The sequence below is a fragment of the Aulonocara stuartgranti genome, assembly GCF_965226115.1.
Source record: "Aulonocara stuartgranti genome assembly, chromosome: 11".
In the NCBI taxonomy this organism is placed as follows: domain Eukaryota; kingdom Metazoa; phylum Chordata; class Actinopteri; order Cichliformes; family Cichlidae; genus Aulonocara; species Aulonocara stuartgranti.
The window spans coordinates 8,722,666-8,735,976 of NC_138947.1; the positions used below are offsets into that span (position 1 = coordinate 8,722,666).

Sequence of the window (13,311 nt, forward strand, 5' to 3'; positions counted from 1 at the left end):
TCAAAGTGCTGCTTTCTTTGACCTAAACACTGCGCACTGGAATGATCACTGTAACCATCTTCACATTATGTTAATTCAAAGGAACATGACATTAGCTATATCTTGCTCATCATATATACATGATTTTAAGGGTGCTAGGTTGGTTTATATACTGAGAATAAACTTCATTAGTCAAGCACAGAATTCATTCTGAAACTTTTTCTCCTCCCTTCTTTCCTATGAACAGCATGGCAGCCAAATGTGACTCCTGGGCAGCTATTTCCTAAGTCTAACTTTTTAAATGCTTGTTGCATCTCAGCTTAAATTTAAGAGTCAGTTACATTTTGTTGTGTGTGTGTGTGTGTGTGTGTTTGTGTGTGTGTGTGTGTGTGTGTGTGTGTGTGTGTGTGTGTGTGTGTGTGTGTGTGTGTGTGTGTGTGTGTGTGTGTTATATGGATATAGAGTGTGTGCTCTAAATACTGCATTTCCATGGATTTGGTAGATAGGGGTATTGCTAATTTCTGTTTGTGTTTTTCTTGGGTATTTTTCTCAGTACATGTGTGTGCATATCTTTGTGCATTTGTGCGTGAATAGATAAACATGACTGTTTGTGTATGTGTCTGTGTGTGGTTTGCAATCCCCAGAGTAACGTAAAATGTTGGCTTGTATTGGAAGCTTTGTACTCTGTGTTTGCATCTGAACAAGTGAATGGATGGAAGAAATTCTAATAGAGGGAATTTTTCTTTAATAACATCTTTCATAGACTTTCAGTCTTTCCCTCTGACTTTTTTTTTTTTTGACGGTCTAGGTTAAAGGGCCATGACGCTGTCACAAACTTGTGCCTTGTCACTGAGATGTAAACCAGGTTTAAGTGCATAAGATGCAGCAGAATGTCCCTTTATGTTTCAAATAGACTCCAGACTTTATTGCAGACACCTCGGGAGGTCGTAACCCCAGCAGCTTCAACTGCAGGTTGTTTAAGGTCACCAGTAGTTCAGCTGCTGACGTACAACTAAATAGCTGTGAGAGGGATGGTGTTGATGTCCAAGTTTAGAATTTTTTTAAGCACCTTTTCTGTCCAGGCTTCCTGGAAGCTGATTTGTATTGGTTATTTGTTTTTAACATTTGTGTATATATTCTGTACATATCTGTGTGTAAATGGATGTGTGTTCACATTTGCATGTTTTTATATCTCTGTTCTGTGTGTGTGTGCGTGTGTGTGTGTGTGTGTGTGTGTGTGGGGGGGGGGGGGGGGTGTTTAGGCTAAATGTGTCTTTGTATTCTCTCAGCTGGCATCAATCAGAGTGTGTGTGTGGAGTCGACCCACTGCCAACAATGAAGCCCTTCACCAAACCTGGAGCCTTTTATCAATACGCACACACAGACGTGCACACATGCACATTTTCAGAGATCTCGAGGGGAAGGTGGATGGGGTTTTGTTTGGATCTTGAGAAGGATGAAGGTAGTCAGTGTGTGTGTCTGTGTGGCGCATGGCAGAAATTTAGCATTAGAGTATAAGGAGTTCATGTACGTGAGTTGTAGCTCGTGAGTGTTTTTAAACGTATATTATTTTTTTTCACAATTCACAAAATTAGACTCCCAAAGATCCAACAGAATTTTGCAATTATTTATTATTTATCTAAATACTCTGAGCAGTGTTCCCAATAAGTGTGCAGAATTTTACAGCTTTTTACCATATGGTTGTACAAGATGCAAGGGAGGAAGAGAGGGAAAAAAATGAAGAGAGCAAGTGAGTCAGAAATAATTTACATTCGGTCACACTTTTTTAAAAGACTTAAGCCAAGCTTATGTCTTTGTGTACTCATGAAGGTTAGACTGGGTTAGACTGGCAAGACAGTGATGAGAAATAGTTAATCATTTGGCAAGAATGCGTATGCATGTGTGTGCATGTGTGTCTAACTTGAGAGTTGTGAATGACATGGCACCCACAGATGACCTCAGCCTTGAATGAATGCTTGAGTCCTTTTAGGTTTACCACCAAATGAAAGGAAGTGAATTAAGACTTTAACTCTGACTGTTTACACTTAGTGTGCAAGTCTTAGAGGAGGCTCTCGTACCCATGTACTCATGTTTGTAGTTTAGTATTACGCAAATCAAAACGGCTTACTTAAGCAATTGGTGCTTTACCCTAGCATGCACACAGATATACACTCACTCTCTCACTCACTGACTCTCTCTCTCTCTCTCTCTCTCTCTCTCTCTCTCCCCAACACACACACACACACACACACACACACACTTCATTTCTGAGTCTTCCATCTCTGTTTTCGCAGTATCAAATGGCAAGCGCTGAATCCATTTGTCAAACAAACTCCTGGCGTACGTTGGCACTCAGGCCTGCAGATCACTCATTTATCTGAATACACACTCTTCCATTAGTCCCAGATCTGCTTTCACCTCTTCTTTTTCTCTCTCTGTCCGTTCATCTCTCTCCTCCTCCTCCTGCTTCTCTCATTTCCCTCCTTGTCTTCATCCGGCTTGCCCTTTCTTGTTGTCTTCTTATTCATCTGTCTTGCTCTTTCATCGCTTGTTCTCTACTCATCTCCACTCCTCTGTTATTGCAATGATACAGGGATGAAGGGACTGACCCCTCACTGAAGGTCAGAGTTCACATGGTCCTACCACACCTCATATATGTATTCTCTCTCTTTCTGCCTTCTACTGCTGAGCTGTGTACTTGAGTAAACGTTAGAAGAGCTTAACCCTCACTTTTGTGCTGTTTAACCTCATCTTCATTGCAAAGCAAGTATTTCATTCCTCTTTGCTCCCCGTCTATGTTTTTGATTCCCACAATTCTTAAGAAAACATGCCTTCGAAAATACTGCCAACCGAGTGTATGGGCAAGTCATCAGAGCAAGCAGTCTCTACATGTAGAGAACAATTTATTTGAATTCTGCTGTGTTTCGTCTTTTTAGTTTAGTTTATTTTTAAACTTGAGAAAGAAGAAAATCCGTAGTAAACATTCTCTAAATGGGATTTCCAGTGCTCTAACAGGAGAACAGCAGTGCAGTTTGTTCAGAGAAAAAAAAACTAAATCCAGTAGTCTGCAGGAAAGAGCCATAAAGCACAAAGGCTGAAGGGCATGGAAATAATGGACTGGGGTTTATTTCCTCCTGTTGAAGAATATATTGGTAAAGGAAAGAGTGAAAGAATTTTTAAGAAGTTGAAGAAATATTAGAAAAAAATCCTAAAAGGAAGATTTCCACTGGTAATGTTTAATTAATTTACAGAATTGTTGCAGAACTGTCCTGTAAGTAGTGCATTTAAGATGTTATTGTCAAAGCAATGATTTTTAAAAACATACCGAGCATACAGGTGGGAACTTTAAGTGGGTGTTATAATGTGGATATTGAATGCAATATCTTCCAATTGATATGAGTCCTAAAGTGGTAAAATGGTGTGATTTGCATATTACGCATTACCTTTAAGCTGAGAGCTGGTTAGTTATGTAATGAATATACATATATCTACTAACAGGTCATATATCAGTCAGTGCTATTCTTCATTCCCACGTTAAATTAGTCTCTTCAGTTGCTGTCCTGGAAGTTGAGAAATGTTGAAATATGTTGAAATCTTTCTGTTCCCAGTGGTTAATTCACCTGTAGTATCTTGAAGTTGTGAAATGTCAGTTACTTCCTATAATTTCTGGTCACCACAATGCTGTGAATCACTTCCAGTGTAGCTTAACTGACTACTACCAAACTAATGTTTATATGGGTCTTATGGGTCAAGAGTCTTAACCATTCAAGGGAACTAGAATTGGACCCAGATCCACATACCTACTGTGACACCTTCGAGCGTTTTCACCATTGCGAACTTGGTTGCAAAAACCTGGATGTGATGAGGAGGGACACACCCGTTGGCTGATAACTTGTCATTGACGGGTTGCTTGTCATGTAGCCTCACACATGAGATAATCCTCTTTTTTGAAACGCGGTATGATCAAGATTTACGAAACAGAGTTCATTTTTTATTCATTATGTCCCAACATAAGAGACTGAGCCCATGGACTGAGCAAGAACATGTTTAAACAAGAAATAACAGAAAGCTGTTTTCCCATAAACTTCTACTGGACCAGACGTCTTTTTGCAACTACAGCTGTCGCCCTCTAGTGGCCTTAAGATAGAATGCAGATTTAGGCTCTAGCTTCATTGTAAATATACCGGGTTAGCTAAAACTAGACAAGAAAGGAAGGAAGAATCATCCTGTGTGTATAACAGTTTAACAAATGATTTAACTGTCTCTTTCATCTCTGACAAAGCAGTGTGTTTGACTTGCGTTGTAACTAGTAGTCCATCAAAAATCTTGCCAAACATGTCATCCCTACACATTATTTTAAAATTTAATTTCAGATGTTAAAGGCCAAAAGGGAACTGTGAGATCTTAATATTGCAGCAGGGAATTGTGACCCCCGTTATAAAAATAATACACAAAGATGAAGTGGTTCAGGGTGAATTCAGGCTAACACACAGTGAGAGTAATGAAGAAGCTGCAGACTCGATGCTCATAAAACTGTTTACACAGGTTTTGCCACTGATGTTTCAAGTCTTTGGGGATAAATGGGTGTGTTTTAGAGAAAGTGACCCAGCAAGGCTTTTAGGGATGATTTGTCATTTGGTCCAGCAAGAAAGCAAAGGGGGAAATCTGGCTTTTGTGTCATATTAAGAAAATATAATAATTATGGAGATGACTCAGAAGAAAATACACAAAAATTCAAAATGACTGGAACCAGAGGTCAAGTTGGGTAGCCAGCAGATTTATATTTTTCTTGGCTGACTTTGAAGCATGTTTATAATTTTTGACAAGTATTCAAGTTTTTTATAAAACAAACTGGATCAAGATCAGAGGTGAAGTCACAGCTCCTTAAATGCAAACTGTTGATGTATGAATGCATTTTCATCACCTCTGTATGCAATGGTGATTCTTGTGATGATTAGGAGAGATTTACCAGCTCCTGTCTCCTCCAGGTAATGGCACTGGCAGAGGCTGCAGAGGAGAACCGGGCACTGCTGGAAGAGGCGTTTGTTCGTCTGCGGAGTGCCACACACCTTCTCGTGCTCCTGCTGTCCCTGTGGCAGGGCCTGACCCCCGATCAGACCAGCATCCTGGAGGCCACACTGCTTCCTCTGCTGCAGGACACACCGCAGCTGGTACACAGTCTCTCACTCACGCACACACACACACACACACACACACGCACGCACGCACGCACGCACACACACACACACACACACACACACACACACACACACACAGGTGGCCATTAACATGTCAGTATCTGTCCATCCATCTGCAGCTTGCTCAGTATACATAGACCCAGCTTAAACACACTCTCTAAAAACTTTTAAAATACATTAAGTACTTCTGGTCTCTGTGGAATACACACACAAACGCACACACACAAACTCAATCACACATTCAGTTTTTAGCACTCAACACTCACCCGTCAGCTCTGCACAGAGTCAGAGTGTGTTCTGTGGTACCTGTTCATAATTTGACCATTAAATCTGATGTGTGTGTGAGTGTGTGTGTGTGTGTGTGTGTGCATGCATGTGTGAATATATATAAAATACACAAATACACGCAAAAGGTCAAGGTCAAAGAAAGGTCCTAGTGTGAATAGATGGCATATTGCTCTTTAAAGAGCCTCTGACTCAGACGTCAAGCTTTGTGTGAGAGTGTGTTTGAATGTGTGTTTGTGCTTATGTGAGCGTGGGTTGTGCACTGCCGTGTTGACAGAGCTCCTCCATTTGCTGCAGTCAGACCACGAAAGATTTGTCACTCCATCGAGACGGCGAGTGCCCACTGTGGGTATGTTTGTATTAGTTTTTCCATAGCTCTGATCAATCCCCTGAACCTCTCATTACCACTGCGTCTATTTCCAGCTTTCGCTAACGGCGCAGAGTTACACACATGCACACAACTGTGCATAAAATATCTTACAGTACGCACACACTGTGATTGTAGACAGAAATAGCTTCAGAGGGTCAGTTGATGAGCCTCGAGGGACTGTGAAAGTAAGTTTGTGTGTGTGTGTGTGTGTGTGTGTGTGTGTTATTATAAATGGGATTAATGGCATTAAGTAAATTAGTAGTAATCAGGGTCATGTCCACAACATTAAGACAAACAGGTGGACTGAAGGGTTATTTTAGGAAATTTATATTACCTGATGCAGTGCTGTGACAACATCTATCAAGATTCCAGTGGAGTTTTTATTAAGTTATTAGAACATTTATTTTTCTTTGTGTAACATGTTATTTTGGCTTATTACACCTAGGCACTTCTTTTGTTGAGAGGGAATTGTTATTTTTATTATTTAAGTCAAAATTTTTGAAAACTCTTTTTTCAAAAAACACTAAATCTTCATCTGGACTTTTTACCGTTTCTGTGGGTGGACTGACGAGGTCATTCCAGGTGAGTACAAGTCCGTCACTCAGTTAGTTCCAGGATTGTCACAGATATGAATAAAGTCTCTGAGGAGAATGGGGGTGGAACAGTTATCAATTCTTCAGCCAAAATGAACGATTGGCTAACTTAGTTAAATATTTCTCCATCTTGAATTCATTAGTAAGTTCCTACACACTCTTCTGTTACCCATTACCCATTTATTGGATCTTTTTCAAATGCAGAACTTTTTTCATTTTTCAGTAAAAATGCAATTTTCATAATTTCAGTTCAGTCTCACTGAGCAGTTTTACCCGCGGAGATGATCCTGATCGAGATACTGTTTTTGGAGAGCAAACTCCAGTACAGCACATGATCCCAAAGTTCTGTTGGTCCACTCATTAAAAATAATAATAAACAGACAAACATGCAATTAAAATTTTTCCTGTAAGGTATGTCCTAGGACAGGACACCAATGTGGCTGCTATTCATAGGTCGCTGCCATTCTGACCCAGATACTTGTGCATACAGTTCATTGTCAGTGTGAACGATGGATGGAGCCACGCTGACATCACTCACGAGAGGGTGGATTTATAATTTATCAGCTGATGCTAATTAGCTTAGTTAGCAAACTAAATTCATAAACGATATGGCTACAATCCACAGACATGCATATCAGGTAACTGGTGCTCAGACTAAAAAAATGCTGGAATTTTAGTCTCCAAAACCAAAGCAATAACTTTTTGGATGCTCTGTACCGCAGTGTAAGTCATAACATTAGTCAGGTAATCCATTAAAAATGCTCATAAAGGCATAAATGCTGCACACACACACACACACACACACACACACACACACACACACACACACACACAGAGTAAAGAGGTCCAGTTTAATGACTACACCAGGTGGATGAGTTGTAAAAAAAAATTACCAGAGTATTTATGATAGGATAACTGTCCATAGAGGCCAAAACCTTTTTTTTTTTTTTACCAGGCTGTAAATATGCTTTTTGATGCTGTAAAATTGGCCATTTTAACCTGGCCGTCTATGGGGAATGTCTCCCTTCTGGAGCCAGCATGAAGTGGCACCTAGAGGAACTGTAAATTTTGCCACTTGTGCATTTGCTTCATTTTCAGCTCTGGAGTTTTCCGCTTGGTTTCAAAACAATGACATTTGAAGCTGAACTTTATTTTGGGGATAATGATGAAGTCACAGGTAGTGGAGCTCATATTGAACAACAATTGGTGTCCACTTTAAAAAAAATCATTGTGCACAGCTCTGTGAAAAACCATTGAACATGCACCTGTTGCTGCACCTCTGAGACTGAGATTGTAGAAGACTGAAATATGAAAGTTGAGACATTTTGACAAAGGAGATACTATACACAGCAATCTCTGCTCACTGAAACGCAGAATAACTAAAATATATAATGCAATACCAAATGACCCATGTCACTTTCATATTATGTGATTGGAAAGCACAAAGAATGGCAAAAATCTGTGGCAAAGTTTATGCTTCTCAGGATATTTGGAATTAAGAAGAGGAGTTCTTTTGAGTGCAGGCTCATTACACTGCTTTTTATCTGAAAGAAAATAGAAATATTTATAATAACAAGGTCAAAAACAAGGAGGAGGTGGAGAAAAAAGGAGAAGGAGGAACACCAGAGGAAATGCATCTGTGAGGTATCTAACGAAACGTCTCATTTAGTTGCAGCCAAGCAGAACACCTCCTTTTTCTCTTCATGCATTCCTTCCTCCGTGTCCTCCTCCCACTCTGCTCTCTTTCCCACTTTTCATCCTCATCTCACTCCTCATTGTTTTTCTATTCTCTATTTTTTACACCAGCAGTGTTATCACTCTCCATCATCCCTCCTGCTCTTTTTTTTCTGTTTATACCATAGTGCATTCTTTACCCTCTTTTTCTCACTGTCTCAACACCTCCTGCTTCTGCTTTCCTTCTCTCATTATTTTCCTCCCAGTTTCTTGATACAGTCATAATGCCAGTCTTGCTCAGGCTTCTCACTCTCTGAACTAACACTATAGACCCTAAACTATACATTAGGGCTGCCACGATTTGTCGACTAGTCACGATTACGTCGACTATCAAAATCGTCGACGACTGATTTAATAGTCGACGTGTCGTTTGAAGCTTTGTAAGATCGCAAAAGACGCAGGAATAATAGCAGGATTTAAGAGTGTAATAACGGACTGAAACAGAAGATGGCAGCACAGCATGTACAAGGATGCCAGCTGCCGTTAAACCCCGAAGAAGAAGAAGCAGCTGTGTCCCAGAATTCATAGCGCGGCCCAGCTTAGTTTCCAACAATGGCGGTAGCTAGTTAGTTTTAATATTACTCTTATTATTCTTTCTGGGTCACAAAATAAACGTTTAACATATTTTCAGGCGAGAATGTAGCTGTGTAAACCTCAAATATCGGCTCAGTTTAGCAGGACACCACATATTTTCAAAAGCGCTCCGACGTTTTCGGAGACGTCTGTTACCCACTAGCTCGATAGCTAGCCGGGGGCTAGGTCACTAGCGCCTGAGAACACCGGACTCCCGGCAAATTGTTTTCAAACCCACCGCCGTCTTTCGCGACTCAGGTTAAATATATATGAGTCACTTAGATAAATTAAAAATGTTGTTGTTTGGCTTTTTTTTTTTTTTTTTTTTTTATTTTATTTGTTCCTGAGTAAATCGGTTTGGCTGAGATTAAAGTTATAGTTTTTACACAGCTGAATAAACGTCAAGCAGACAGCTGATTATCAGAAGTGTGAGATGCTGGAGAATATACTCCGGTGTCCTGTTATATTTTAGATAGCAAGGAGTTTATTAAACTTCACCGAAACAATCTGCAAATTTCATTAAAATTGAATAAACTATCATCTTGTCTTTATTTTTAGTTAGCACCTTAAAAGCTTAAAGCTGTAAGCTAATGATAGTTATATAAGAGCAGATGCTGCTGGTGCAATAAGCTGTAGTTTTACGTCCAGTGGATGATGATCTGATTAGTCGACTAATCGCATAAATAATCGGTGACTAGTCGACTATCAAAATAATCGTTTGTGGCAGCCCTACTATACATCAGCCGTAACTTTAAAACCAGTGATACAAGGCTCCCTGTCCATGTCTCAACAGATATACAGATATAGCTCCTGAAAGTGTTTTGTAGCCTTAAATCACAAATGGTTCTATAAACCTTTTAACAGTGTTAAGACATTTGAAAGAGAATTTTCCCATTCATGATATGGTGGGGTTTTTTTTTTTGTATTCAACCATAATTTTGGGGGTAGACAGCATAGACACTAAAGTTTGCGAATGCAATAACCTGAAAACATGGCGATATAAGAGAAACACGTATGTGAGAATGCTGTTTGTAGATTACAGCTCAGCATTCAATACCATCGTTCCCTCGAAGCTGGACAGGAAACTGCAGGATCTAGGACTGAGCAGCTCCCTCTGCAGCTGGATCCTTAACTTCCTGTCTGACAGACGCCAAGTGGTCAAACTGGGCAGCATCACCTCATCCCCCGTCACACTGAACACTGGTGCTCCACAGGGGTGTGTACTGAGCCCTCTCCTGTACTCACTCTACACCTACGACTGCACGGCTACTAGCAACTCCAACATCATTGTGAAGTTTGCGGATGACACTACAGTGGTGGGTCACTACAGGGAGGAGGTCAGCGCCCTGACCCACTGGTGTCAAGACAGCCATCTCACCCTCAACGTCGCAAAGACAAAGGAGTTGATAGTGGACTTCCGGAGATGCAGAGAAGTACACACCCCCATCACCATCAACGGCGCTGCTGTGGAGAGAGTGAGCAGCTTCCGGTTCCTTGGTGTACATCTGGCTGAGGATCTTACGTGGTCAGTACACATAAACAACACAGTGAAGAAATGGTAAATGGCCTGTATTTATATAGCACTTTACTAGTCCCTAAGGACCCCAAAGTGCTTTACATATCCAGTCATCCATCCACCCATTCACGCACACATTCACACACTGGTGATGGCAAGCTACATTGTAGCCACAGCCACCCTGGGGCGCACTGACAGAGGCGAGGCTGCCGGACACTGGCGCCACCGGGCCCTCTGACCACCACCAGTAGGCAACGGGTGAAGTGTCTTGCCCAAGGACACAACGACCGAGACTGTCCAAGCCGGGGCTCGAACCAGCAACCTTCCGATTACAAGGCGAACTCCCAACTCTTGAGCCACGATCGCCCAGCGCAACAGCGCCTCTTCTTCCTCAGGAGACTGAAAAGATTCGACATGAGCCCCCGTATCCTCAGGACCTTCTACCGCTATGCCATTGAGAGCATCCTCACTGGATGCATCACCACCTGGTATGGCAACAGCACCGCTTACAACCGCAAAGCTCTCCAGAGAGTAGTGCGGTGTTCTGAACGGATAATTGGAGGTGAGCTTCCCTCCCTCCAGGACATCTACAGGAAGCAGTGCCTGAGGAAAGCGGGGAGGATTATCAAGGACTCCAGTCACCCCAGCCATAAACTATTCAGACTACTTCCATCAGGAAGGAGGTTCTGCAGTATCCGGTCCCGTACCAGCAGACTGAGAGACAGCTTTTTCCACCAGGCCATCAGACTGCTGAACACTTCATAGACACCTTACCTCCACTACTGGAACTTCAACATTATGCACTCCATACTGTATATAAATGCCACTTGTTTCAAATTATTATGAAATAAAGAGGTTATATTTGTCCATAATTTCTTGCTTCATATTGTGGATCTGTAGTCAAACCACAGGTTTCTTTATAACATAATAGGCCTTCTGACTCTGAGAGCTTCTGATTGTCAGTAACTAGGCATTTACAGTAAATAGATGTATTAAAGTTGATTGTACCCAGAAGTTAAGGAAAGTAGCTGATGCTGTACTAAATCCACTCTTGATTTGGTCTTAGGATGATTGTGTGGGTAATGTTTCCCCCTGAGACTGACTGTATGGCATTGTTCTCACAGAGCCGTAACTCCGGTCTCTCAAATGACATTCGCAGTCTTGATGAGGATATCATGACTGCAGAGGGATTGCTTTTTGAACCTTTACCTGTCTCTTTGGGAGTCCTCCAAGGTTGTGTGCTAGACTCTGTTATAATTTATGTATTGCCAGCCTGTAATTCTGCAATTACACCCAGGGTTTCTCCCTTTGTCAGACCTGATATTCCTGATGCAGTCCATAGGCTTTTTGAGGAAACTATTTAATAAGAAAAAAGAAAAAAAAGGTTTGTCTTTGTTGGTACTTCAACAGTGGAACATTGAAGCTATACAGGTTTAAAGGCCATAACTGGTTCTGTTTGTCTAAGCTAATAATACCACATGTGCTTTATTTTAATGTGTTTGTTTGTAATGCGGCATAATGCGGAGTTAATGTATGACTCAAAAAATACTTTTCAGTCACGAAGTGTTAACAATTTAGCATCAATTTCTCTCACTCAGTGATGCGATTGGTATTGTTCTCACTGAATATCAGCTTTTTTGTGCACTCAAGAAAAAACAAGGTAAAAATGGCGTTTTAACATTTTGGATAATCATACATTCAGTGTTATTCAACAGGGTACTTTTATTTACTGATGTAATCCGTGTCTATACAGTGTCAATATACACAAAACTAAAGCTTTCCACTCTGAAGTGTTGGTAAAAGTTCAAAAAAGATTCCTTTTTGCTATCATAAACACAAGGAAAATAGAAGCTCTGTCATGCTTCTTTGCTGCTGCACTTGTACAACTTCTCTTTTCAAAAAGTCTTCAAAGACGACCCAATAATACAAAACCTCTCTTGTTTCTTGGTACAGAAAACAAGTTCCTCTTCTATTTCTGCATTAGTGGGAACTTTGCCGTAATTTATCGCTCTGGCCTTGATCCAAAGCCGCTCAGCTCCACCTTTCTTTGCTTCCTTTCTTCTCCTTCAGGAGGATGAATGTCTGCAGTTTAGGTTTAGAGACGTTTAATTTTCTTCCGCAGCATGTGGAACGTATGTTTCAGCGAGCGCGTGCATGAGCATGCCAAGTTTCCACAGAAACCTGCAGTTATGTTGTTCCATTTGATAACCTGGTGAGGTATTGTTGTAAGAATAGGTCACCCACCTCTATCTCGCCTCCTCCTACCCCTCCTCTTTAATTTTTCTCCTTCCAGACTCGTCCAGTGTCTTTTCTTTACTCTTGTCTTTGCTCATCTTTCGGCTTTCCACATGTTTAATTTTTTTTGGTGTCTGCCTTTCCCTCCATCATCATCTCATCTCCTTCAACCCCCCCGACCATTTTCTCTCTCGCTCTTTCGTCCTCTTTTGCTCTCTCTCTCACACTCCTGCATTCTCTCTCTCTCTGTCGCTCTTTCCCCTGTGTCTGTCTGTATCTCTCTGTCATCATCATTACAGGGTTGATTACCTGTCATTATGGCTCATTAGGGGCCTATCAGCATGGCGGCAGGCAGGAGAACGAGAGGTGTGTGTGTGTGTGTGTGTGGGGGGGGGGTGATGGTGGAGGGGTACCTGTCAACACACCCTTACCCTCCCAACACACACTCACGCACATACCGCATCATCCTCAGACCTACCCATCTAAATCACCCATTCAAATGAGAGATTCTGGGTTCCCTGGTTTTTAGTAGGATGAGTTGGGTATATTCGTGTATGTATGCGTGGGTGAAGGATGAGAGATGGTGAACGGGGACAGCAAAAGACCAAACCCTCCTCACTGTTTTATTACTGTGGCTTTGTGTGTGTGTGCGTGTGTGTTTTCGTTTCTTTCGATTCTGAATGTCTTATCATTTTCTTGCTCTCTCATAAATTCAAAATTCAACAGGGCATCAAATTAAAAGGCTAAAATAGTTTATTCTAACTATTTGTCTCTTCTCCATCACCTTTCCAAAGTCATGCACTCGTGGTTCTTTCCTCCTCATTTCTT

General features: G+C 41.3%; 1 protein-coding gene across 3 annotated transcripts in view; it reads left to right on the forward strand.

Annotated features, from left to right (window-relative positions):
• The window catches only part of bbs9 (Bardet-Biedl syndrome 9), a 176,008-nt gene that overhangs the window by 87,981 nt on the left and 74,716 nt on the right, over positions 1–13,311 (forward strand). For all 3 annotated transcript variants that reach the window (XM_082552029.1, XM_082552028.1, XM_082552030.1), the window contains one exon: positions 4,968–5,150. In XM_082552029.1, the coding sequence (XP_082408155.1) occupies positions 4,968–5,150 (183 nt within the window). The remainder of the gene's footprint in view (positions 1–4,967; positions 5,151–13,311) is intronic.